This window comes from Oncorhynchus clarkii, chromosome 24, assembly GCF_045791955.1.
Source record: "Oncorhynchus clarkii lewisi isolate Uvic-CL-2024 chromosome 24, UVic_Ocla_1.0, whole genome shotgun sequence".
NCBI classification, from domain to species: domain Eukaryota; kingdom Metazoa; phylum Chordata; class Actinopteri; order Salmoniformes; family Salmonidae; genus Oncorhynchus; species Oncorhynchus clarkii.
This window is the reverse complement of record NC_092170.1, coordinates 41626573-41652961: the sequence shown is the minus strand read 5'-3', so window position 1 is coordinate 41652961 and position 26389 is coordinate 41626573. Positions and strand designations below refer to the sequence as shown.

The 26389-nt window shown below is 43.4% G+C and overlaps 1 protein-coding gene across 1 annotated transcript in view; it reads left to right on the top strand.

Moving 5' to 3' along the window:
• The window catches only part of LOC139383137 (small G protein signaling modulator 2-like), a 121267-nt gene that overhangs the window by 4479 nt on the left and 90399 nt on the right, over positions 1–26389 (top strand). Inside the window, exon 2 of the mRNA XM_071127492.1 lies at positions 9924–9999. Coding sequence (XP_070983593.1) covers positions 9924–9999 — 76 coding nt within the window. The remainder of the gene's footprint in view (positions 1–9923; positions 10000–26389) is intronic.

The following is a 26389-nucleotide window of genomic DNA, read 5'->3' as shown; positions in this document are numbered from 1 at the left end:
CGCTCCCAATAACTCGATCACCATCTGGAAATGGAACTGTTATTACTGACGGCATTTACAGTGGGGCAAAAAAGTATTTAGTAAATACTTATTTTCCACCATAATTTGCAAATAAATTAATTAAAAAATCCTACAATGTGATTTTCTTGATTTTTTTTCTCATTTTGTCTGTCATAGTTGAAGTGTACCTATGATGAAAATTACAGGCCTCTCTCATATTTTTAAGTGGGAGAACTTGCACAATTGGTGGCTGACTAAATACTTTTTTGCCCCACTGTATATATTCTCCTTCTGTTCCCCATTTTTTTAAATCAATGCAATGATTGTGTACAATACACAGAATGTAATGTAATTGTATGTACTTTGTAAACTGTGTAACCTAAAATGTACTATAGGGTCTCTGTATACAGAAATGTATTAATCATTTTATTGCTGCCTAAATGTTTGGGCGACCAAAGACCAAATTCACATAGAAATAACCTTATTTTATACATAATGTTTCTGCCACCGTCTCTTTTGACCATAAAGAGCTTCTGGATATTAGGACAGCGATTACTCACCTCGTACTGGACAAAGATTTTTTTTTCTTGAACGAGTCGGATGCAAAGGATTTACTTCAGACACCCCACAGGCCCAAATCACCGTCATTCACATAAAGAAGAGAAGGAGATATTTGGAACTTGGGGTTCCTTGTAAGGATCCGATGGCGAGTGAGTCATCCCTCTCTACCAACAGTCCTATTAGCCAACGTGCAATCATTGGATAACAAAATGAATGAGCATCGGGAAATTAAAAATCTGTTATATCTTATGTCTCACAGAGTCGTGGCTGAACAATGACACGGATAACATACAGCTGGCTGGGTTTTCGGTCCAACAGACAGAACAGCTGCCTCCGGTAAAACGAGGGATGGCGGTCTGTGTCCATTTGTAAATAACAGCGGGTGCACAACATCTAATATTAAGGAAGTCTCAAGGTTTTGCTTGCCCGAGGTAGAGTATCTCATGATAAGCTGTAGACCACACTATTTACCAAGAGCCCTTTTCATCTATATTTTTCGTATCTGTCAATTTACCACCACAAACCGATGCTCAACGTGCTGTATAAGGCCATAAGAAAATGCTCATTCAGAGACGGCGCTCCTAGTGGCCGGGGACTTTAATGCAGGGAAACCTAAATCTGTTTTACCTGATTTCTACCAGCATGTTAATAAATGTGCAACTGGAGGGAAAAAAAACTGGACCACATTTACTCCACGCACAGAGATGAGTACATAGCCTTCCATTTTGCCAAATCTGACCATAACGCTATCCTCCTGATTCCTGCTTATGAGCAAAAACTAAAGCAGGAAGTACCAGGGAATTGCTCAATAAGGAAGTGGTCAGATGAAGCATGTGCTAAGCTACAGGTGCTAAGCTACAGGTGCTAAGCTACAGGTGCTAAGATACAGGTGCTAAGCTCAGGTGCTAAGCTACAGGCCTGTTTTGCTAACACAGACTGGAAAATGTTCCGGGATTCTTCCGATGGCATTGAGGAGGTCACCACATCTGTCACTGGCTTTATCAATAAGTGCATGAATTACAGGCAACGTCCGCACTGAGCTAAAGGGTAGATCTTCCACCTTTTTCAAGGAGCGGGACTCTAACCCGGACACTTATAAGAAATCCCGCTATGCCCTTCGACGAACCATCAAACGGGCAAAGCGTCAATACAGGACTAAGATTGAATCGTACTACACTGGATGTGGCAGGGCTTGCAAACTATTACGCACAGGGCTTGCAAACTATTAAGCACAGCCGTGAGCTGCCCAGTGACACGAGCCTACCAGACGAGCTACATAACTCCTATGCTCGCTTCAAGGCGAGCAACGCTGAAGTATGCATGAGAGCATCAGCTGTTTCGGACAACTGTCTGATCACGCTCTCCATAGCTGATGTGAATAAGACCTTTTAAACAGGTCAACATTCACAAGGCTGCAGGGCCAGATGGATTACCAGAATGTGTACACCGAGCATGCGCTGATCAACTGGCAAGTGTCTTCACTGACATTTTCAACCTGTCCCTGACAGAGTCTGCAATACCAAGATGTTTCAAGCTGACCACCGAGAACACCAAGGTAACCTGCCTAAATGACTACCGAACCGTAGCACATAGGTATGTAGCCATGAAGTGCTTTGATAGACTCGTCATGGCTCACAGTGGTAGGCCTGATCACCGACAACGATGAGACCGACTATAGGGAGGAGATCAGAGACCTGACAGTGTGGTGCCAGGATAACAACATCTCCCTCAAAATGATCAAGACAAAGGAGATGATTGTGAACTACAGGAAAAGGAGAACTGAACACTCCCCCTCATTAATTCTCATTAATGAGGCTGTAGTGGAGCAGGTTGAGAGCTCCTTGATGTCCACATCACCAACAAACTAGAATGTTTCAAACACACCAAGACAGTTGGGAAGAGGGCAGGAAAATGCCTATGGGTCCTCAGATCCTTAAGAAGTTCTACAGCAGCACCATCGAGGTTGCGTCACTGGCTGGTATGCAACTGCTCGGCCTCCAACCGCAAGGCACAACAGAGGGTGGTGCGTAACGGCCCAGTTCATCACTGGGGCCAAGCTTCCTGCCATCCAGGACCCCTAACACCGCCTGGTATAGAGGATGTTCTCTCTGCAAGCCGTACCGGAGCGCCAAGTCTAGGTCCAGAAGACTTCTTAACAGCTTCTACCCCTAAGCCATAAGACTCCTGAACAGCTCATGAAATGGCTACCCAGACTATTTGTATTGTGTCGCCCCCCCCCCCCCCCCCTTATGCTGCTGCTACTCTCTGTTTATCATCTATGCATAGTCACTTTAACTCTTCCTACGTGTACATTTGACTTAAATTACCTCAACTAACCGGTGCCCCCACAAATTGACTCTGTACCGGTACCCCCTCAATATAGCCTCACTATTTGTTATTTTACTGCTGCTCTTTAATAATTTGTTTCTTTTATTTTGTATTTTTTAACTTTACACTTATTTTTTTCTAAACTGCATTGTTGTTTAAGGGCTTGTAAGTAAGCATTTCACTCTAAGGTCTACTACACCTGTTGTATTCGGCATTTCACTCTAAGGTCTACTACACCTGTTGTATTCGGCATTTCACTCTAAGGTCTACTACACCTGTTGTATTCAGCATTTCACTGTAAGGTCTACTACACCTGTTGTATTCAGCATGTCACTGTGAGGTCTACTACACCTGTTGTATTCAGCATTTCACTGTAAGGTCTACTACACCTGTTGTATTCGGCATTTCACTGTGAAGGTCTACTACACCTGTTGTATTCAGCATTTCACTGTAAGGTCTACTACACCTGTTGTATTCAGCATGTCACTGTGAGGTCTACTACACCTGTTGTATTCAGCATTTCACTGTGAGGTCTACTACACCTGTTGTATTCAGCATTTCACTCTAAGGTCTACTACACCTGTTGTATTCAGCATTTCACTGTGAGGTCTACTACACCTGTTGTATTCAGTATTTCACTGTGAGGTCTACTACACCTGTTGTATTCAGCATTTCACTGTGAGGTCTACTACACCTGTTGTATTCAGCATTTCACTGTAAGGTCTACTACACCTGTTGTATTCAGCATTTCACTGTGAGGTCTACTACACCTGTTGTATTCAGCATTTCACTGTGAGGTCTACTATACCTGTTGTATTCAGCATTTCACTGTGAGGTCTACTACACCTGTTGTATTCAGCATTTCACTGTGAGGTCTACTACACCTGTTGTATTCAGCATTTCACTGTAAGGTCTACTACACCTGTTGTATTCAGTATTTCACTGTGAGGTCTACTACACCTGTTGTATTCAGCATTTCACTGTGAGGTCTACTATACCTGTTGTATTCAGCATTTCAGTGTAAGGTCTACTACACCTGTTGTATTCAGAATTTCACTGTGAGGTCTACTACACCTGTTGTATTCAGCATTTCACTGTGAGGTCTACTATACCTGTTGTATTCAGCATTTCAGTGTAAGGTCTACTACACCTGTTGTATTCAGCATTTCACTGTGAGGTCTACTACACCTGTTGTATTCAGCATTTCACTGTGAGGTCTACTATACCTGTTGTATTCAGCATTTCAGTGTAAGGTCTACTACACCTGTTGTATTCAGCATTTCACTGTGAGGTCTACTACACCTGTTGTATTCAGCATTTCACTGTAAGGTCTACTACACCTGTTGTATTCAGCATTTCACTGTAAGGTCTACTACACCTGTTGTATTCAGCATTTCACTGTGAGGTCTACTACACCTGTTGTATTCAGCATTTCACTGTGAGGTCTACTACACCTGCTGTATTCAGCATTTCACTGTAAGGTCTACTACACCTGTTGTATTCGGCATTTCACTGTGAGGTCTACTACACCTGTTGTATTCAGTATTTCACTGTAAGGTCTACTACACCTGTTGTATTCAGCATTTCACTGTGAGGTCTACTACACCTGTTGTATTCAGTATTTCACTGTGAGGTCTACTACACCTGTTGTATTCAGTATTTCACTGTGAGGTTTACTACACCTGTTGTATTCAGAATTTCACTGTGAGGTCTACTACACCTGTTGTATTCAGCATTTCACTGTGAGGTCTACTATACCTGTTGTATTCAGCATTTCAGTGTAAGGTCTACTACACCTGTTGTATTCAGCATTTCACTGTGAGGTCTACTACACCTGTTGTATTCAGCATTTCACTGTGAGGTCTACTATACCTGTTGTATTCAGCATTTCAGTGTAAGGTCTACTACACCTGTTGTATTCAGCATTTCACTGTAAGGTCTACTACACCTGTTGTATTCAGCATTTCACTGTAAGGTCTACTACACCTGTTGTATTCAGCATTTCACTGTAAGGTCTACTGTTGTATTCAGCATTTCACTGTTGTATTCAGCATTTCACTGTAAGGTCTACTACACCTGTTGTATTCAGCATTTCACTGTAAGGTCTACTACACCTGTTGTATTCAGCATTTCACTGTAAGGTCTACTACACCTGTTGTATTCGGCATTTCACTGTGAGGTCTACTACACCTGTTGTATTCGGCATTTCACTGTGAGGTCTACTACACCTGTTGTATTCAGCATTTCACTGTAAGGACTACTACACCTGTTGTATTCAGCATTTCACTGTAAGGTCTACTACACCATGTGACAAATACAATTCAATTTGATTTGTATTCACACCCCTTGACTTTTCCAAATTGTTGTTGTGTTACCGGCCTCCATTTTTTAAATGAATTAAATTGAGATGCTGTGCTACAGCCTACATTTTAAAATGAATTAAATTGAGATGTGTTACAGCCTACATTTTAAAATGAATTAAATTGAGATGCTGTGTTACAGCCTAAATTTGAAAATGAATTAAATTGAGATGTTGTGTTACAGCCTACATTTTAAAATGAATTAAATTGAGACGATGTGTTACTGCCTACATTTTAAAATGAATTAAATTGAGATGCTGTGCTACCGCCTACATTTTAAAATTAATTAAATTGAGATGCTGTGCTACAGCCTACATTTTAAAATGATTTAAATTGAGATGCTGTGCTACAGCCTACATTTTAAAATGAATTAAATTGAGATGCTGTGCTACCGGCCTCCCCACAAAACCTGATCCGCCGATCTACAGCTCGATCAACAATGACAGGCCCATTACTGTTGATAAGTTAGGGATGTCTGGCGTAAGCGGCTTTCTGCCACCTGTAATGGTTTGTAGCTGATACATCACTAGACGGGCATATATATTGAAAGCTTTTAAATGAAAATGTATTGATCTCGTTGGGAAAAGCACATGAAATGCTTATTCGCTGTGAACAGAGTAAACAGAATCCCAGTTCCAAGACTTTTAAATTATGAATCTTTTCTTTCTGCTAAAGGCTACTCTTGGACTAAGTTATGTAGTGGAGACCCTCAGACCATGTCCCAAATGGCAACCTAATCCCTATATAGTGCACTACTTTTGACCGGAACCCAATGGGGCCCAATGGTGCACTGTGAGGAATTAGGGTGCCATTTTGGAACACAGTCTTCATCTCTGTCTCAGTCAGAAGTGGCATGACAGGTGTTAACGACCTCAGTTGTTCACACACACACGCTCGCTCGTGCTCACTCGTCCAGCCATTCTGGAAGGAGAACAAGCAGTTGTATCACTCCCTGTGCGTCCCAAATTGCACCTTGTTTCCTAGAGCAGGAATGGGAAATATATATTTTTTTAGATTGGTAAATTAGCCCAGCGGCTAGCTATCTAATCTTAGTCAGTAGTCACGGTCAAATTATCGACCTGTCGAGCTCTGTCGAGGGCCTGTTTCTTCATTAATAACTAGGGTACAGGTAGGGCCTGTTTCTTCATCAATAACTAGGGTACAGTTAGGGCCTGTTTCTTCATCAATAACTAGGGTACAGTTAGGGCCTGTTTCTTCATCAATAACTAGGGTAATGGTAGGGCCTGTTTCTTCATCAATAACTAGGGTACAGGTAGGGCCTGTTTCTTCATCAATAACTAGAGTACAGGTAGGGCCTGTTTCTTCATCAATAACTAGGGTACAGGTAGGGCCTGTTTCTTCATCAATAGCTAGAGTACAGGTAGGGCCTGTTTCTTCATCAATAACTAGGGTACAGGTAGGGCCTTTTTCTTCATCAATAACTAGGGTACAGGTAGGGCCTGTTTCTTCATCAATAACCAGTAAGGCCTGTTTGTTTCTTCATCAATAACTAGGGTACAGGTAGGGCCTGTTTCTTCATTCAATAACCAGTAAGGCCTGTTTGTTTCTTTATCAATAACTAGGTTACAGGTAGGGCTCTGGTATGACTAAATTGATCACTAACATTTTGAAGCTGAGCCATTTGCTCATGCTCTGCTGGTGTCAGAAGTGCTTCAACCTTGTCAAATATAAAATAGATATTATATATATTTTTTAATGATGTTCCTTGAGTTTTGCCTGAGTTTGTGACGAAAAGTAGCTAACAGCTAGCTGCTCTCATGTTTCTTCATTAAGCATGGCAGCTCAAGCAGAGCCGTTGCTATGGATACTCAGTCAGAACGCCATGAGCAGAGCGCATGCAGAGCGAGCAGAGAGGGAGTGACCGACAGAGAGGTACAGCTAATGGATTTACTAACAGAGGAAAGTATTTCTGATTTTGGGCCTTAAATCTGACCGAGGCAATCGGGTTAGTCACTCAGATATCATGTTAAAAACGGCAAATATTTCTCTCCACCCTATGTCAAAATGTGTAGAATTACATTAAATTAGATGTAAAACCGCAACATTTTCTCTACACCCAATGGCAAAATGTAGACTTGCAGCGATTCATTCCAAAACCGCTAAATTGTTTTGCAAAAAAATGTCACTTATGGACTCCAAGTGACCTCTGTTCTTAAGTTTAGTTTTTTGCGTCTTTTACTTAGTTTTGTACACCAGCTTGAAACAGCTGAAAACACAATATTTTTGGTTATTGAAAATATATTTCACAGTGGTTTAGATAGTACATTGATTCTCTACACTGTACTTAAACATAAACTGATATTAGGCTAACTATTAGAATTTTAGCAATCAGAAAATGTAACAAGGTTTATGCCAAATAAATAAATTTGAGGTGATGGTGAAGACGATGAGGATTGCTTTGATTGTGATGGTGATGGTAATGATGATCAAATCAAATGTATAGCCCTTCTTACATCAGCTGATATCTCAATGTACTGTACAGAAACCCAGCCTAAAACCCCAAACAGCAAGCAATGCAGGTGTAGAAGCACGGTAGCTAGGAAAAACCCTAGAAAGGCCAAAACCCGGAGAGGAACCAGGCTATGTGGGGTGGCCAGTCCTCTTCTGGCTGTGCCGGTTGGAGATTATAACAGTACATGGCCAAGATGTTCAAATGTTCATAAATCACCAGCATGGTCCAATAATAATAAGGCAGAACAGTTGAAACTGGAGCAGCAGCATGGCCAGGTGGACTGGGGACAGCAAGGAGTCATCATGTCAGGTAGTCCTGAGGCATGGTCCTAGGGCTCAGGTCCTCCGAGAGAGAGAAAGAAAGAGAGAGAGAATTAGAGAGAGCAATCATAAATTCACACAGGACACCGGATAGGACAGGAGAAGTACTCCAGATATAACAAACTGACCCTAGCCCCCGACACATAAACTACTGCAGCATAAATACTGGAGGCTGAGACAGGAGGGGTCAGGAGACACTGTGGCCCCATCCGATGACATCCCCCGGACAGGGCCAAACAGGAAGGATATAACCCCACCCACTTTGCCAAAGCACAGCCCCTACACCACTAGAGGGATATCTTCAACCACCAACTTACCATCCTGAGACAAGGCTGAGTATAGCCCACAAAGATCTCCGCCACGGCACAACCCAAGGGGGGGCGCCAACCCAAACAGGAAGATCGCATCAGTGACACACTCAAATGCCCACTCAAGTGACGCACCCCTCCTAGGGACGGTATGAAAGAGCCCCAGTAAGCCAGTGACTCAGCCCCTGTAATAGGGTTAGAGGCAGAGAATCCCAGTGGAAAGAGGGGAACCGGTCAGGCAGAGACAGCAAGGGCGGTTCGTTGCTCCAGAGCCTTTCCGTTCACCTTCACACTCCTGGGCCAGACTACACTCAATCATATGACCCACTGAAGAGATGAGTTTTCAGTAAAGACTTAAAGGTTGAGACCGAGTTTGCGTCTCTCACATGGGTAGGCAGACCATTCCATAAAAATGGAGCTCTATAGGAAAAAGCTCTGCCTCCAGCTGTTTACTTAGAAATTCTAGGGACAATTAGGAGGCCTGCGTCTTGTGACCGTAGCGTACGTGTAGGTATGTACGGCAGGACCAAATCAGATGGTGGTAATGATGATGATGGTGGTAATGATGGTGCTGGTGGTGGTAATGATGGTGATGGTGGTGATGATGATGGTGGTGGTGGTGGTGGTGGTAATGGTGATGTAATGATGGTGGTGGTGGTGGTAATGATGATGGTGGTGGTGGTGTTGGTAATGATGATGATGATGGTAATGATGATGGTGAAGATGGTGGTGATGGTGGTGGTGATGATGATGATAGTGGTGGTGGTAATGATGATGATGGTGATGATAGTGGTGGTGGTGATGATGATAGTGGTGGTGGTAATGATGGTGGTGATGATGATGATAGTGGTGGTGGTGATGATGATAGTGGTGGTGATGGTGGTAATGATGATGGTGATTGTAATGATGGTGGTGAGGTAATGATGATGGTGGTGGTGGTAATGATGGTGATGGTGGTGATGGTAATGATGACGATGGTAATGATGATGGTGGTGGTGGTAATGATGCTGGTGATGGTAATGATGATGATGGTGTTGGTAATGATGATGGTGGTGGTGGTAATGATGATGGTGGTGGTGGTAATGGTGATGATGGTGATGGTAAGGATGATGGTGGTGGTAATGATGATGATGATGGTGGTGGTAATGATGATGATGATGGTGGTAATGATGATGATGACGACGGTAATGATGATGATGGTGATGATGATGATGGTGATGATGATAGTGGTGGTGGTGATGGTGATGATGGTAATGATGATGATGAGGGTAGTTATGGTGATGGTAATGATGCTGATGATAGTGGTGGTAATGATGGTGGTGGTACTGTTGATGGTAATGATGATGGTGGTGGTGGTAATGATGATGATGATGGTGGTGGTAATGATGGTGGTGGTACTGATGATGGTAATGATGGTGGTGGTAATGATGATGGTGGTGGTAATGATGGTGGTGGTACTGATGATGGTGGTGGTGGTAATGATGATGATGATGGTGGTGGTAATAACGATGATGATGACGACGGTAAGGATGTGACGGTAATGAATGATTCTGTGTGTTGACTGTCGGTACAGGTGAAACAGATCATGGAGGAGGCGGTGACTAAGAAGTTTGTCCATGAAGACAGCAGCCACATCATCGGCCTATGCCGTAAGTACACACACACACACACACACACACACACACACACACACACACACACACACACACACACACACACACACACACACACTTACATGCACACAGACACAAACTGTACCTGTTATTTTCAGGATATCATGGTAGACTGTGTGTACAAAACAAATGGAGTGGGGGTGGGGGGGGGGGGGTCAATCCAATAGTCTGGGGGCCATTTGATTATTTGTTCAGCAGTCTTATGGCTTGGGGGTAGAAGCTGTTAAGGAGCCTTTTGGTCCTAGACTTGGTACTCCAATAACGCTTGCTGTGTGGCAGCAGAGAGAACAGTCTCTTCAGAACAGATAGAGATGGTTCAGTACAGGTAGAGATGGTTCAGAACAGGTAGAGATGGTTCAGTACAGGTAGAGATGGTTCAGTACAGGTAGAGATGGTTCAGAACAGGTAGAGAGGGTTCAGTACAGGTAGAGAGGGTTCAGAACAGGTAGAGATGGTTCAGTACAGGTAGAGAGGGTTCAGAACAGGTAGAGAGGGTTCAGTACAGGTAGCGATGGTTCAGTACAGGTAGAGATGGTTCAGTACAGGTAGAGATGGTTCAGTACAGGTAGAGAGGGTTCAGTACAGGTAGAGATGGTTCAGTACAGGTAGCGATGGTTCAGTACAGGTAGCGATGGTTCAGTACAGGTAGAGATGGTTCAGTACAGGTAGAGATGGTTCAGTACAGGTAGAGATGGTTCAGTACAGGTAGAGATGGTTCAGTACAGGTAGAGATGGTTCAGTACAGGTAGAGATGGTTCAGTACAGGTAGAGAGGGTTCAGTACAGGTAGAGATGGTTCAGTACAGGTAGAGATGGTTCAGTACAGGTAGAGATGGTTCAGTACAGGTAGAGAGGGTTCAGTACAGGTAGAGATGGTTCAGTACAGGTAGAGATGGTTCAGTACAGGTAGAGATGGTTCAGTACAGGCAGAGATGGTGCCATGGCAGCGTGAAGCTAGTGAGGAGCATGGACATATTTTGTACCTCATTAATGTGATAAACACAATTCATTTGTCTGACACAGCTTTTAAGATTTCTTACCCATTCACGGCAGCGTGTGACTCATAGGTTCATCTTCATGGGAGCTGGCCAAATCCCACTCTATTCCCTAGATAGTGCACTGCTTTTGAACAGGGCCCACAGGGCATAGGGTGCCCTTTTGGGTTACACTGGCTGTGAGAGCTGGCCAAACACAGCCCTGTTGCTAATGTGTCAAAATAACTTAGCAGTATTGGTAAGACATGAATTCTATCTAGTCCCTTCAAGTGCTCCCACTTACTTATCTGAAAAGTTGGACAGTTATTTAAAAGTCTCCTTCATGGTGTGTTATGTAGGCCACAGTCCTACATTACGTCCTACGTTACACCCCTATATTTATCCCAACCTGTTTTGAAAAGTTGGACTGGTGTGTTGGTGAGAATCTCACATCCTCCTCACCAGTGACATGTAGGAGTCAGCATTATGTAGCTATAGACAGAGTCTATGGTAAAGAAGGAGCCAATTGTCCACGTTATCATCCTAGTTAACAAGCTGTGGGCTGTTTGGGAGGCCAGCCAATGCAGGCGGGGTGCCCTAACTCCTAGCTCCTAGCTCCTAGCCAGGGACCAACGCAGGCAGGGTGTCCTAGCTCCTAGCCAGGGACCAACGCAGGCGGGGTGTCCTAGCTCCTAACTCCTAGCTCCTAGCCAGGGACCAACGCAGGTGGGGTGTCCTAACTCCTAACTCCTAGCTCCTAGCCAGGGACCAACGCAGGTGGGGTGTCCTAACTCCTAACTCCTAGCTCCTAGCCAGGGACCAACGCAGGCGGGGTGTCCTAGCTCCTAGCCAGGGACCAATGTAGGCGTGGTGTCCTAACTCCTAGCTAGGGACCAACGCAGGCGGGGTGTCCTAACTCCTAGCTCCTAGCCAGGGACCAACGCAGGCGGGGTCCTAGCTCCTAGCTAGGGACCAACGCAGGCTGGGTGTCCTAACTCCTAGCTCCTAGCCAGGGACCAACGCAGGCTGGGTGTCCTAACTCCTAGCTCATAGCCAGGGACCAACGCAGGCTGGGTGTCCTAACTCCTAGCTCCTAGCCAGGGACCAACGCAGGCGGGGTGTCCTAACTCCTAGCTCCTAGCCAGGGACCAACGCAGGCTGGGTGTCCTAGCTCCTAGCCAGGGACCAACGCAGGCTGGGTGTCCTAACTCCTAACTCCTAGCCAGGGACCAACGCAGGCTGGGTGTCCTAACTCCTAGCTCCTAGCCAGGGACCAATGCAGGCTGGGTGTCCTAACTCCTAGCTCCTAGCCAGGGACCAACGCAGGCTGGGTGTCCTAACTCCTAGCTCCTAGCCAGGGACCAACGCAGGCTGGGTGTCCTAACTCCTAGCTCCTAGCCAGGGACCAACGCAGGCGGGGTGTCCTAACTCCTAGCTCCTAGCCAGGGACCAACGCAGGCTGGGTGCTAGCTCCTAGCCAGGGACCAACGCAGGCTGGGTGTCCTAACTCCTAGCTCCTAGCCAGGGACCAACACAGGCGGGGTGTCCTAACTCCTAGCTCCTAGCCAGGGACCAACGCAGGCTGGGTGTTCTAGCTCCTAGCCAGGGACCAACGCAGGCGGGGTGTCCTAACTCCTAGCTCCTAGCCAGGGACCAACGCAGGCGGGGTGTCCTAACTCCTAGCTCCTAGCCAGGGACCAACGCAGGCGGGGTGTCCTAACTCCTAGCTCCTAGCCAGGGACCAACGCAGGCTGGGTGTTCTAGCTCCTAGCCAGGGACCAACGCAGGCGGGGTGTCCTAACTCCTAGCTCCTAGCCAGGGACCAACGCAGGCTGGGTGTCCTAGCTCCTAGCCAGGGACCAACGCAGGCTGGGTGTCCTAACTCCTAGCTCTTAGTCAGGGACCAACGCAGGCTGGGTGTCCTAACTCCTAGCTCCTAGCTAGGGACCAACGCAGGCTGGGTGTCCTAACTCCTAGCTCCTAGCCAGGGACCAACGCAGGCGGGGTGTCCTAGCTCCTAGCCAGGGACCAACGCAGGCTGGGTGTCCTAGCTCTTAGCCAGGGACCAACGCAGGCTGGGTGTCCTAGCTCCTAGTCAGGGACCAACGCAGGCGGGGTGTCCTAGCTCCTAGCCAGGGACCAACGCAGGCTGGGTGTCCTAGCTCCTAGCCAGGGACCAACGCAGGCTGGGTGTCCTAGCTCCTAGCCAGGGACCAACGCAGGCTGGGTGTCCTAGCTCCTAGCCAGGGACCAACGCAGGCTAGGTGTCCTAGCTCCTAGCTCCTAGCCAGGGACCAACGGATAGATGGGAAAATGACCGTCCTCCTCCTCAATCACTGAGGCTCCATCTCAATTAGCACCCTATTCCCTATTTATTTTACAGTCCTATTAATATACAGTACCTTGCGAAAGTATTCGGCCCCCTTGAACTTTGCGACCTTTTGCCACATTTCAGGCTTCAAACATAAAGATATAAAACTGTATTTGTTTGTGAAGAATCAACAACAAGTGGGACACAATCATGAAGTGGAACGACATTTATTGGATATTTCAAACTTTTTTAACAAATCAAAAACTGAAAAATTGGGCGTGCAAAATTATTCAGCCCCTTTACTTTCAGTGCAGCAAACTCTCTCCAGAAGTTCAGTGAGGATCTCTGAATGATCCAATGTTGACCTAAATGACTAATGAAGATAAATACAATCCACCTGTGTGTAATCAAGTCTCCGTATAAATGCACCTGCACTGTGATAGTCTCAGAGGTCCGTTAAAAGCGCAGAGAGCATCATGAAGAACAAGGAACACACCAGGCAGGCCCGAGATACTGTTGTGAAGAAGTTTAAAGCCGGATTTGGATACAAAAAGATTTCCCAAGCTTTAAACATCCCAAGGAGCACTGTGCAAGCGATAATATTGAAATGGAAGGAGTATCAGACCACTGCAAATCTACCAAGACCTGGCCGTCCCTCTAAACTTTCAGCTCATACAAGGAAAATACTGATCAGAGATGCAGCCAAGAGGCCCATGATCACTCTGGATGAACTGCAGAGATCTACAGCTGAGGTGGGAGACTCTGTCCATAGGACAACAATCAGTCATATATTGCACAAATCTGGCCTTTATGGAAGAGTGGCAAGAAGAAAGCCATTTCTTATAGATATCCATAAAAAGTGTTGTTTAAAGTTTGCCACAAGCCACCTGGGAGACACACCAAACATGTGGAAGAAGGTGCTCTGGTCAGATGAAACCAAAATTGAACTTTTTGGCAACAATGCAAAACGTTATGTTTGGCGTAAAAGCAACACAGCTGAACACACCATCCCCACTGTCAAACATGGTGGTGGCAGCATCATGGTTTGGGCCTGCTTTTCTTCAGCAGGGACAGGGAAGCTGGTTAAAATTGATGGGAAGATGGATGGAGCCAAATACAGGACCATTCTGGAAGAAAACATGATGGAGTCTGCAAAAGACCTGAGACTGGGACGGAGATTTGTCTTCCAACAAGACAATGATCCAAAACATAAAGCAAAATCTACAATGGAATGGTTCAAAAATAAACATATCCAGGTGTTAGAATGGCCAAGTCAAAGTCCAGACCTGAATCCAATCGAGAATCTGTGGAAAGAACTGAAAACTGCTGTTCACAAATGCTCTCCATCCAACCTCACTGAGCTCGAGCTGTTTTGCAAGGAGGAATGGGAAAAAATTTCAGTCTCTTGATGTGCAAAACTGATAGAGACATACCCCAAGCGACTTACAGCTGTAATCGCAGCAAAAGGTGGCGCTACAAAGTATTAACTTAAGGGGGCTGAATATTTTTGCACGCCCAATTTTTCAGTTTTTGATTTGTTAAAAAAGTTTGAAATATCCAATAAATGTTGTTCCACTTCATGATTGTGTCCCACTTGTTGTTGATTCTTCACAAAAAAATACAGTTTTATATCTTTATGTTTGAAGCCTGAAATGTGGCAAAAGGTCACAAAGTTCAAGGGGGCCGAATACTTTCGCAAGGCACTGTATATTAATAGGACTGTAAAATAAATAGGGAATAGGGTGCAAATTGAGATGGAGCCTCAGTGATTGAGGAGGAGGACGGTCATTTTCCCATCTATCCGTTGGTCCCTGACTAGGAGCTAGGAGCTAGGACACCCAGCCTGCGTTGGTCCCTGGCTAGGAGCTAAGACACCCAGCCTGCGTTGGTCCCTGGCTAGGAGCTAGGAGTTAGGACACCCCGCCTGCGTTGGTCCCTGGCTAGGAGCTAGGAGTTAGGACACCCCGCCTGCGTTGGTCCCTGGCTAGGAGCTAGGAGTTAGGACACCCAGCCTACGTTGGTCCCTGGCTAGGAGCTAGGAGTTAGGACACCCAGCCTGCATTGGTCCCTGGCTAGGAGCTAGGAGTTAGGACACCCAGCCTGCGTTGGTCCCTGGCTAGGAGCTAGGAGTTAGAACACCCCGCCTGCGTTGGTCCCTAGCTAGGAGCTAGGACCCCGCCTGCGTTGGTCCCTGGCTAGGAGCTAGGAGTTAGGACACCCAGCCTGCGTTGGTCCCTGGCTAGGAGCTAGGAGTTAGGACACCCAGCCTGCGTTGGTCCCTGGCTAGGAGCTAGGAGTTAGAACACCCCGCCTGCGTTGGTCCCTAGCTAGGAGCTAGGACCCCGCCTGCATTGGTCCCTGGCTAGGAGCTAGGAGTTAGGACACCCCGCCTGCGTTGGTCCCTAGCTAGGAGCTAGGACACCCCGCCTGCGTTGGTCCCTGGCTAGGAGCTAGGAGTTAGGAGTTAGGACACCCCACCTGCGTTGGTCCCTGGCTAGGAGCTAGGAGTTAGGAGCTAGGACACCCCGCCTGCGTTGGTCCCTGGCTAGGAGCTAGGACACCCTGCCTGCGTTGGTCCCTGGCTAGGAGCTAGGAGTTAGGAGCTAGGACACCCCGCCTGCGTTGGTCCCTGGCTAGGAGCTAGGACACCCAGCCTGCGTTGGTCCCTGGCTAGGAGCTAGGAGTTAGGACACCCAGCCTGCGTTGGTCCCTGGCTAGGAGCTAGGACACCCAGCCTGCGTTGGTCCCTGGCTAGGAGCTAGGAGTTAGGACACCCCGCCTGCGTTGGTCCCTGGCTAGGAGCTAGGAGTTAGGACACCCAGCCTGCGTTGGTCCCTGGCTAGGAGCTAGGAGTTAGGACACCCAGCCTGCGTTGGTCCCTGGCTAGGAGCTAGGAGTTAGAACACCCCGCCTGCGTTGGTCCCTAGCTAGGAGCTAGGAGTTAGGACACCCAGCCTGCGTTGGTCCCTGGCTAGGAGCTAGGAGTTAGGACACCCAGCCTGCGTTGGTCCCTGGCTAGGAGCTAGGAGTTAGAACACCCCGCCTGCGTTGGTCCCTGGCTAGGAGCTAGGAGTTAGGACACCCCTAAAAAGCCTGAAATGTGGCAAAAGGTCGCAAAGTTCAAGGGGGGCGAATACTTTCGCAAGGCACTGTATAATGGTAAATAATGGTTGGAAGTGCAAAGCGGGATTTAAAGGGGCAATCAGCAGTTGAAACAATAACAAAGCGTTGGTCCCCGCCCCTGTTTTGGTTAAAAACCTGCCTGTTTGGGTAAAAAGCTAAGAGGGACAATGTGACCATTCTCAAATTCATAGACAGAGCTATGAATGCAAAGGACTGACCATCCCTGGTATAAAAATGATAGTTTCAACCATGCTATGAGGCTATGTTTACATTTACTTTGTTTACAAACATCGGAGTAAAACAAGCTGATATTTTGGGTTCTGATTGGTAGGACAGTTGAACTAAACTCACGAGACATAGAGAAAGTATTCAGATCACTTGACTTTTTCCACATTTTGTTACGTTACAGCCTTATTCTAAAATGGATTTAATCGTTTTTTCCCCCTTATATATCTGCACACAATACCCCATAATGACATCACAATACCCCATAATGACATCACAATACCCCATAATGACATCACAATACCCCATAATGACAAAGCAAAAACAGGTTTTTAGAAATGTTTGTAAAACGTATTAAAAATAAAGAACTGAAATATCACATTTACATAAGTATTCAGACCCTTTACTCAGTACTTTGTTGAAACACCTTTGGCAGTGACTACAGACTCGAGTCTTCTTCAACAGCGCCGTCTCAACCTCAGGAGGCTATTGAAATTTGGCTTAAAACCTAAAACCCTCACAAATGTTTACAGATGCACAATCGAGAGCATCCTGTCGGGTTGTTTCACCGCCCGGTACGGCAACTGCACCGCCCACAACCGTAAAGCTCTACAGAGGGTGTGAGGTCTGCCCATCGCATTGCCGGGGGCAATTTTCCCGCACTCCTGGACACCTATAGCACCCGATAGCATAGGAAGGCCCAAAAGATCATCAAGGAAAACAATCATCCAAGCCACTGCCTGTTCACACCACTATTATCCAGAAGGCAAGGTCAGTGCAGGAGCATCAAAGCAGGGACCGAGAGACTGAAAAACAGCTTCTATCTCAAGGCCATTAGACTGCTAAACAACCATCACTAGCACATCAGGGGCGGCTGCCTATAGACATACAGTCGTGGTCAAAAGTTTTGAGAATGACACATATTAATTTCCACAAAGTTTGCTTATAACAGTAAACCTGATGTTGAAGTATAATTACAAGCATTTCATAAGTGTAAACCTTTTATGTTACATGAAGGATGCAAAGAGGCATTATAACAGTAAACCTGATGCTGTCAATTAACTTCTGGGCCACATCCTGATTTACGGCAGCCCATTCCTGCATAATCAATGCTTGGAGTTTGTAAACCTGATGTTAAAGGAGAGGGAGGGATTATAACAGTAAACCTGATGTTAAAGGAGAGAGAGGGATTATAACAGTAAACCTGATGTTAAAGGAGAGAGAGGGATTATAACAGTAAACCTGATGTTAAAGGAGAGAGAGGGATTATAACAGTAAACCTGATGTTGAAGGAGAGAGAGGGATTATAACAGTAAACCTGATGTTAAAGGAGAGAGAGGGAGAGAGGGATTATAACAGTAAACCTTATGTTAAAGGAGAGGGAGGGATTATAACAGTAAACCTGATGTTTAAAGGAGAGAGAGGGATTATAACAGATGTTAAAGGAGAGGGGGATTATAACAGTAAACCTGAGGAGAGAGAGGGATTATAACAGTAAACCTGATGTTGAAGGAGAGAGAGGGATTATAACAGTAAACCTGATGTTAAAGGAGAGAGAGGGATTATAACAGTAAACCTGATATTACAGGAGAGAGAGGGATTATAACAGTAAACCTGATGTTGAAGGAGAGAGAGGGATTATAACAGTAAACCTGATGTTGAAGGAGAGAGAGGGATTATAACAGTAAACCTGATATTACAGGAGAGAGAGGGATTATAACAGTAAACCTGATGTTGAAGGAGAGGGAGGGATTATAACAGTAAACCTGATGTTTAAGGAGAGAGAGGGATTATAACAGTAAACCTGATGTTGAAGGAGAGAGAGGGATTATAACAGTAAACCTGATGTTAAAGGAGAGAGAGGGATTATAACAGTAAACCTGATGTTAAAGGATAGAGCGGGATTATAACAGTAAACCTGATGTTAAAGGAGAGAGAGGGATTATAACAGTAAACCTGATGTTGAAGGAGAGGGAGGGATTATAACAGTAAACCTGATGTTAAAGGAGAGAGAGGGATTATAACAGTAAACCTGATGTTGAAGGAGAGGGAGGGATTATAACAGTAAACCTGATGTTAAAGGAGAGAGAGGGATTATAACAGTAAACCTGATGTTAAAGGAGAGAGAGGGATTATAACAGTAAACCTGATGTTGAAGGAGAGGGAGGGATTATAACAGTAAACCTGATGTTAAAGGAGAGAGAGGGATTATAACAGTAAACCTGATGTTGAAGGAGAGAGAGGGATTATAACAGTAAACCTGATGTTGAAGGAGAGAGAGGGATTATAACAGTAAACCTGATGTTGAAGGAGAGAGAGGGATTATAACAGTAAACCTGATATTACAGGAGAGAGAGGGATTATAACAGTAAACCTGATGTTGAAGGAGAGAGAGGGATTATAACAGTAAACCTGATGTTTAAAGGAGAGGGAGGGATTATAACAGTAAACCTGATGTTTAAAGGAGAGAGAGGGATTATAACAGTAAACCTGATGTTTAAAGGAGAGAGAGGGATTATAACAGTAAACCTGATGTTAAAGGAGAGAGAGGGATTATAACAGTAAACCTGATGTTAAAGGAGAGAGAGGGATTATAACAGTAAACCTGATGTTATAACAGTAAACCTGATGTTAAAGGAGAGAGAGGGATTATAACAGTAAACCTGATGTTTAAAGGAGAGAGAGGGAGGGAGGGATTATAACAGTAAGCCTGATGTTAAAGGAGAGAGAGGGATTATAACAGTAAACCTGATGTTAAAGGAGAGAGAGGGATTATAACAGTAAACCTGATGTTAAAGGAGAGAGAGGGATTATAACAGTAAACCTGATGTTAAAGGAGAGAGAGGGATTATAACAGTAAACCTGATGTTACAGGAGAGAGAGGGATTATAACAGTAAACCTGATGTTACAGGAGAGAGAGGGAGAGAGGGATTATAACAGTAAACCTGATGTTTAAAGGAGAGAGGGATTATAACAGTAAACCTGATGTTTAAAGGAGAGAGGGATTATAACAGTAAACCTGATGTTAAAGGAGAGAGAGGGATTATAACAGTAAACCTGATGTTAAAGGAGAGGGAGGGATTTTAATTATGTCATATGTTTTACCCCCTACACCACTTTCATTATAACTTTGTAGAACAGTCCTGTATGCTAAATAGAATCAAATGCTTTTTGGAAGTCGATAAAGCAATATTTGTAATTTTTTTGGGCGGACATGTTTATCTATCAGGGTGTGTAGGGTGTAAATATGGTGTAAATATGATCGGTTGTGCAATGTTTTGGAATTATTTTGGTGGACATGTTTATCTATCATGGTGTCTAGGGTGTAAATATGATCAGTCGTGTGATGTTTTGGTATAAATCCAATTAGGTTTTTACTCAAGACATTGTACTTATTAAGGAAGTTTAGAACTCTTACATTTATAATACTACAGAAAACCTTCCCCAGGTTACTGTTCACACAAATGCCTCTGTAATTGTTAGGGTCACATTTGTCTCCATTTTTAAAGATTGGGGTTATGAGTCCTTGATTCCAGATGTCAGGTAAATAACCTACACTCAGGATCAAATTAAACAGTTTTAATATAGCCAATTGAAATGTTGCACTAGTGAGTTTGAGCATCTCATTGAGGATACCATCAGGTTCGGATGCCTTTTTAAATTTGAGGGCCTGAAGTTTCTTATAGAGCTCCTGGTCAGTAATAGTTTAGTTTCTTATAGAGCTCCTGGTCAGTAATAGTTTAGTTTCTTATAGAGCTCCTGGTCAGTAATAGTTTAGTTTCTTATAGAGCTCCTGGTCAGTAATAGTTTAGTTTCTTATAGAGCTCCTGGTCAGTAATAGTTTAGTTTCTTATAGAGCTCCTGGTCAGTAATAGTTTAGTTTCTGATAGAGCTCCTGGTCAGTAATAGTTTAGTTTCTGATAGAGCTCCTGGTCAGTAATAGTTTAGTTTCTGATAGAGCTCCTGGTCAGTAATAGTTTAGTTTCTGATAGAGCTCCTGGTCAGTAATAGTTTAGTTTCTTATAGAGCTCCTGGTCAGTAATAGTTTAGTTTCTTATAGAGCTCCTGGTCAGTAATAGTTTAGTTTCTTATAGAGCTCCTGGTCAGTAATAGTTTAGTTTCTTATAGAGCTCCTGGTCAGTAATAGTTTAGTTTCTTATAGAGCTCCTGGTCAGTAATAGTTTAGTTTCTTATAGAGCTCCTGGTCAGTAATAGTTTAGTGTCTTATAGAGCTCCTGGTCAGTAATAGTTTAGTTTCTTATAGATATTCCTGGTCAGTAATAGTTTAGTTTCTTATAGAGCTCCTGGTCAGTAATAGTTTAGTTTCTTATAGAGCTCCTGGTCAGTAATAGTTTAGTTTCTTATAGAGCTCCTGGTCAGTAATAGTTTAGTTTCTTAGAGCTCCTGGTCAGTAATAGTTTAGTTTCTGATAGAGCTCCTGGTCAGTAATAGTTTAGTTTCTTATAGAGCTCCTGGTCAGTAATAGTTTAGTTTCTTATAGAGCTCCTGGTCAGTAATAGTTTAGTTTCTTATAGAGCTCCTGGTCAGTAACTGGGGAGTCCAGTGGATTTTGATTGTCCTTTATAGCTTTATCTAATCCATTCAACTTCTCATGAATCTGACGTTGTTCTGCGTTTGTGTCCATTTGAACGGTGTTGTAGAGTGTTTTAAAATGGGTTGTCCACATGTCACCATTTTGTATCACTAACTCCTCTTGTTTAGATTTTTTAAACGTTTTTTTCCAATTTTGCCAGAAGTTGTGTGTGTTTATGGACTCCTCAATTAGTGTCAGTTGCTTATTGTTGTACTGTGCTCATTTTGGCTCTGAGTGTTCCGTTTATAGAGTTTTAAAGTCTCACAGTAATGAAGGCGTAATTCACCATTATTTGGGTCTCTGTGCTTTTGGTTGGATGGTGTTCTAAGTTTTTTCCTTATAATTTTACAATCTGCATCAAACCAGTCGTCATCTGTGATCTTTTTTGTTTTTAATCGATTTCAGTTGTGCTTCTTTTGCCGTTTTCCTGAATATATAGTTGATGTTTTGTACTGCCAGATTGATGCCTTCTTTACTGTGAGTGAATGTGGTCTGAATATATAGTTGATGATTTGTACTGCTAGATTGATGCCTTCTTCACTGTGAGTGAATGTGGTCTGAATATATAGTTGATGTTTTGTTCTGCTAGATTGATGCCTTCTTCACTGTGAGTGAATGTGGTCTGAATATATAGTTGATGTTTTATACTGCCAGATTGATGCCTTCTTCACTGTGAGTGAATGTGGTCTGAATATATAGTTGATGTTTTGTTCTGCTAGATTGATGCCTTCTTCACTGTGAGTGAATGTGGTCTGAATATATAGTTGATGTTTTATACTGCCAGATTGATGCCTTCTTCACTGTGAGTGAATGTGGTCTGAATATATAGTTGATGTTTTGTACTGCTAGATTGATGCCTTCTTCACTGTGAGTGAATGTGGTCTGAATATATAGTTGATGTTTTATACTGCCAGATTGATGCCTTCTTCACTGTGAGTGAATGTGGTCTGAATATATAGTTGATGTTTTGTACTGATAGATTGATGCCTTCTTTACTGTGAGTGAATGTGGTCTGAATATATAGTTGATGTTTTGTACTGCTAGATTGATGCCTTCTTTACTGTGAGTGAATGTGGTCTGAATATATAGTTGATGTTTTGTACTGATAGATTGATGCCTTCTTCACTGTGAGTGAATGTGGTCTGAATATATAGTTGATGTTTTGTTCTGCCAGATTGATGCCTTCTTTACTGTGAGTGAATGTGGTCTGAATATATAGTTGATGTTTTGTTCTGCCAGATTGATGCCTTCTTTACTGTGAGTGAATGTGGTCTGAATATATAGTTGATGTTTTGTTCTGCCAGATTGATGCCTTCTTTACTGTGAGTGAATGTGGTCTGAATATATAGTTGATGTTTTGTTCTGCCAGATTGATGCCTTCTTTACTGTGAGTGAATGTGGTCTGAATATATAGTTGATGTTTTGTTCTGCCAGATTGATGCCTTCTTTACTGTGAGTGAATGTGGTCTGAATATATAGTTGATGTTTTGTACTGATAGATTGATGCCTTCTTTACTGTGAGTGAATGTGGTCTGAATATATAGTTGATGTTTTGTTCTGCTAGATTGATGCCTTCTTTACTGTGAGTGAATGTGGTCTGAATATATAGTTGATGTTTTGTTCTGCTAGATTGATGCCTTCTTTACTGTGAGTGAATGTGGTCTGAATATATAGTTGATGTTTTGTTCTGCCAGATTGATGCCTTCTTTACTGTGAGTGAATGTGGTCTGAATATATAGTTGATGTTTTGTTCTGCTAGATTGATGCCTTCTTCACTGTGAGTGAATGTGGTCTGAATATATAGTTGATGTTTTGTTCTGCCAGATTGATGCCTTCTTCACTGTGAGTGAATGTGGTCTGAATAAATAGTTGATGTTTTGTTCTGCCAGATTGATGCCTTCTTCACTGTGAGTGAATGTGGTCTGAATATATAGTTGATGTTTTGTACTGCCAGATTGATGCCTTCTTCACTGTGAGTGAATGTGGTCTGAATATATAGTTGATGTTTTGTACTGCCAGATTGATGCCTTCTTTACTGTGAGTGAATGTGGTCTGAATATATAGTTGATGATTTGTACTGCTAGATTGATGCCTTCTTTACTGTGAGTGAATGTGGTCTGAATATATAGTTGATGTTTTGTTCTGCTAGATTGATGCCTTCTTTACGGTGAGTGAATGTGGTCTGAATATATAGTTGATGATTTGTACTGCTAGATTGATGCCTTCTTTACTGTGAGTGAATGTGGTCTGAATATATAGTTGATGATTTGTACTGCTAGATTGATGCCTTCTTTACTGTGAGTGAATGTGGTCTGAATATATAGTTGATGATTTGTACTGCCAGATTGATGCCTTCTTTACTGTGAGTGAATGTGGTCTGAATATATAGTTGATGATTTGTACTGCTAGATTGATGCCTTCTTCACTGAGTGAATGTGGTCTGAATATATAGTTGATGTTTTGTACTGCCAGATTGATGCCTTCTTTACTGTGAGTGAATGTGGTCTGAATATATAGTTGATGATTTGTTCTGCTAGATTGATGCCTTCTTCATTGTGAGTGAATGTGGTCTGAATATATAGTTGATGATTTGTACTGCCAGATTGATGCCTTCTTTACTGTGAGTGAATGTGGTCTGAATATATAGTTGATGTTTTGTTCTGCTAGATTGATGCCTTCTTTACTGTGAGTGAATGTGGTCTGAATATATAGTTGATGATTTGTACTGCTAGATTGATGCCTTCTTTACTGTGAGTGAATGTGGTCTGAATATATAGTTGATGATTTGTACTGCTAGATTGATGCCTTCTTCACTGTGAGTGAATGTGGTCTGAATATATAGTTGATGATTTGTACTGCTAGATTGATGCCTTCTTCACTGTGAGTGAATGTGGTCTGAATATATAGTTGATGATTTGTACTGCTAGATTGATGCCTTCTTTACTGTGAGTGAATGTGGTCTGAATATATAGTTGATGATTTGTACTGCTAGATTGATGCCTTCTTCACTGTGAGTGAATGTGGTCTGAATATATAGTTGATGATTTGTACTGCTAGATTGATGCCTTCTTTACTGTGAGTGAATGTGGTCTGAATATATAGTTGATGATTTGTACTGCTAGATTGATGCCTTCTTTACTGTGAGTGAATGTGGTCTGAATATATAGTTGATGATTTGTACTGCCAGATTGATGCCTTCTTCACTGTGAGTGAATGTGGTCTGAATATATAGTTGATGATTTGTACTGCTAGATTGATGCCTTCTTCACTGTGAGTGAATGTAGTATCCAGACAGTTCTCTAAGAGTGTCTGGATATTTTGGTTACAGGTTGCTTTCTGTTTTTTTTCTCTGCTGTTTCGGGCCCATCTGTATACATTTCTGATGTTGTACAGCAGGGGTGTCAAAGTCAAATGGACGGAGGGCCAAATAAAAAAATCAGCTACAAGACGAGGGCCGGACTGTTCGAATGTTCATTGAAAAATTTTTAAATGACGCATATAGTCTAGTGAACCTAATTGAACCTACTGAAAACCTAACAAATATATTACAATATGATCAGATAAATAAAGCAATATTTTCTTATGGCTCTGTCAGTAATCTTTAATTTTCAACAGACACAAAAGACAAATTTCCTTTATATAAATATCCCCATAACATGAACATTAAATGAAAGAAACCGGTATTCAAGGCACCATCAGTAGACTATATTTTCTATTTTAGCAAAAGTGGGCTAAATTTACTTCAAAGAAAAAACAATAATAGCAATTTTCTATCATCCACTCAACTGAAATATTTTTAAAATATAATTGGATTGAAATACAAAAAAATTAAGTGCAAAAATCTATTAATCAAAAACAACACTTTGTTTAAGGAGAAGTAACATGCAGTGAAAACAAATATTAAATTTTAACTTTTAAACTTGAACTGAGTAAAAACTCTAAATATGTGATTGCACAGTAATGTTCACTTGTTTGAGGTTGAGGGTGATACTTGGTGGTGTCCCATCTTTTCCACAAGTTCATCAATGTTCGGGGTAAGGCTCTGAGCTGAAGAAATCCTCAGAATTGAGTGGAGGTGTTCAGCAGTAAGTCGACTTCTGTGTGATGTTTTGTTCAGGTTCATCAAAGAAAGCAGTTGTTCACACAGGTATGTGCTGCCAAACATAGACAACGTTTGAGCAGCCTGGATGCGCAGCTGGGGCATTGTGCCGGGGAGGAAACGGGCGAACTCCGCAGCACCCACTGCCGCATATTTTGCCCTCAGTGCATCATTGCATTGGAGGTCAATCAACTCCATTTGGAGGTTTGGTGGTGAGCTTTCCACGTCAACAGCAAATGGGTTACCGAGCAGTTCCAACCTGCTTTTTTGTGCTTCAAAGTCAGCAAATCGGCGTCGAAAGTCAGCGGCAAGCATACCTATTTTATCAGCCAACTGTGTGCTCGGGAACGCACTGGTAGAGAGCTTCTCTTTCATGGTCTGGCAGCTGGGAAAGTGGCTCAAATTTTCTTTCCGCATCTGCGTCTCCCACAGAGTCAGTTTGGTTTTAAATGCCTTCACTGTACTGTACATATCAGAGATGACACGATCCCGACCCTGCAGCTGCAAGTTTATTGCATTCAGATGACTCGTAATGTCACACAGAAAAGCCATTTCACACAGAAACATTTAGTCTCGGAGTTGTGTTGTGTCTTTCCCTTTGCTGTCCAAGAACAGACAAATCTCCTCACGAAGCTCGAAACATCTTTGAAGCACCTTTCCCTGGCTTAGCCATCGCACCTCTGTGTGATAAGGCAAATCACCATGCTCCGTTTCTAACTCCGTCAGAAATGCCTTGAACTGGCGGTGATTCAAACCTTTGGCTCTGATAAAGTTAACTGTGCGCGTGATGATGCTCATTACATGCTCCATTTTCAAGGCTTTACCGCACAACGCTTCCTGGTGTATGATACAATGATAAGCTGTCAGCTCACCTGTCGCGTTTTCCTCTTGCATCTTTTCCCGTATCTTCGCCACCAGTCCGCTCCTGTGTCCACACATCGCAGGTGCTCCGTCGGTTGTCAAACCCACGAGTTTTTCCCAAGGCAGCTCCATCTCATTTACACATCTTGACACCTCTTCATACAAATCATGCCCCGTAG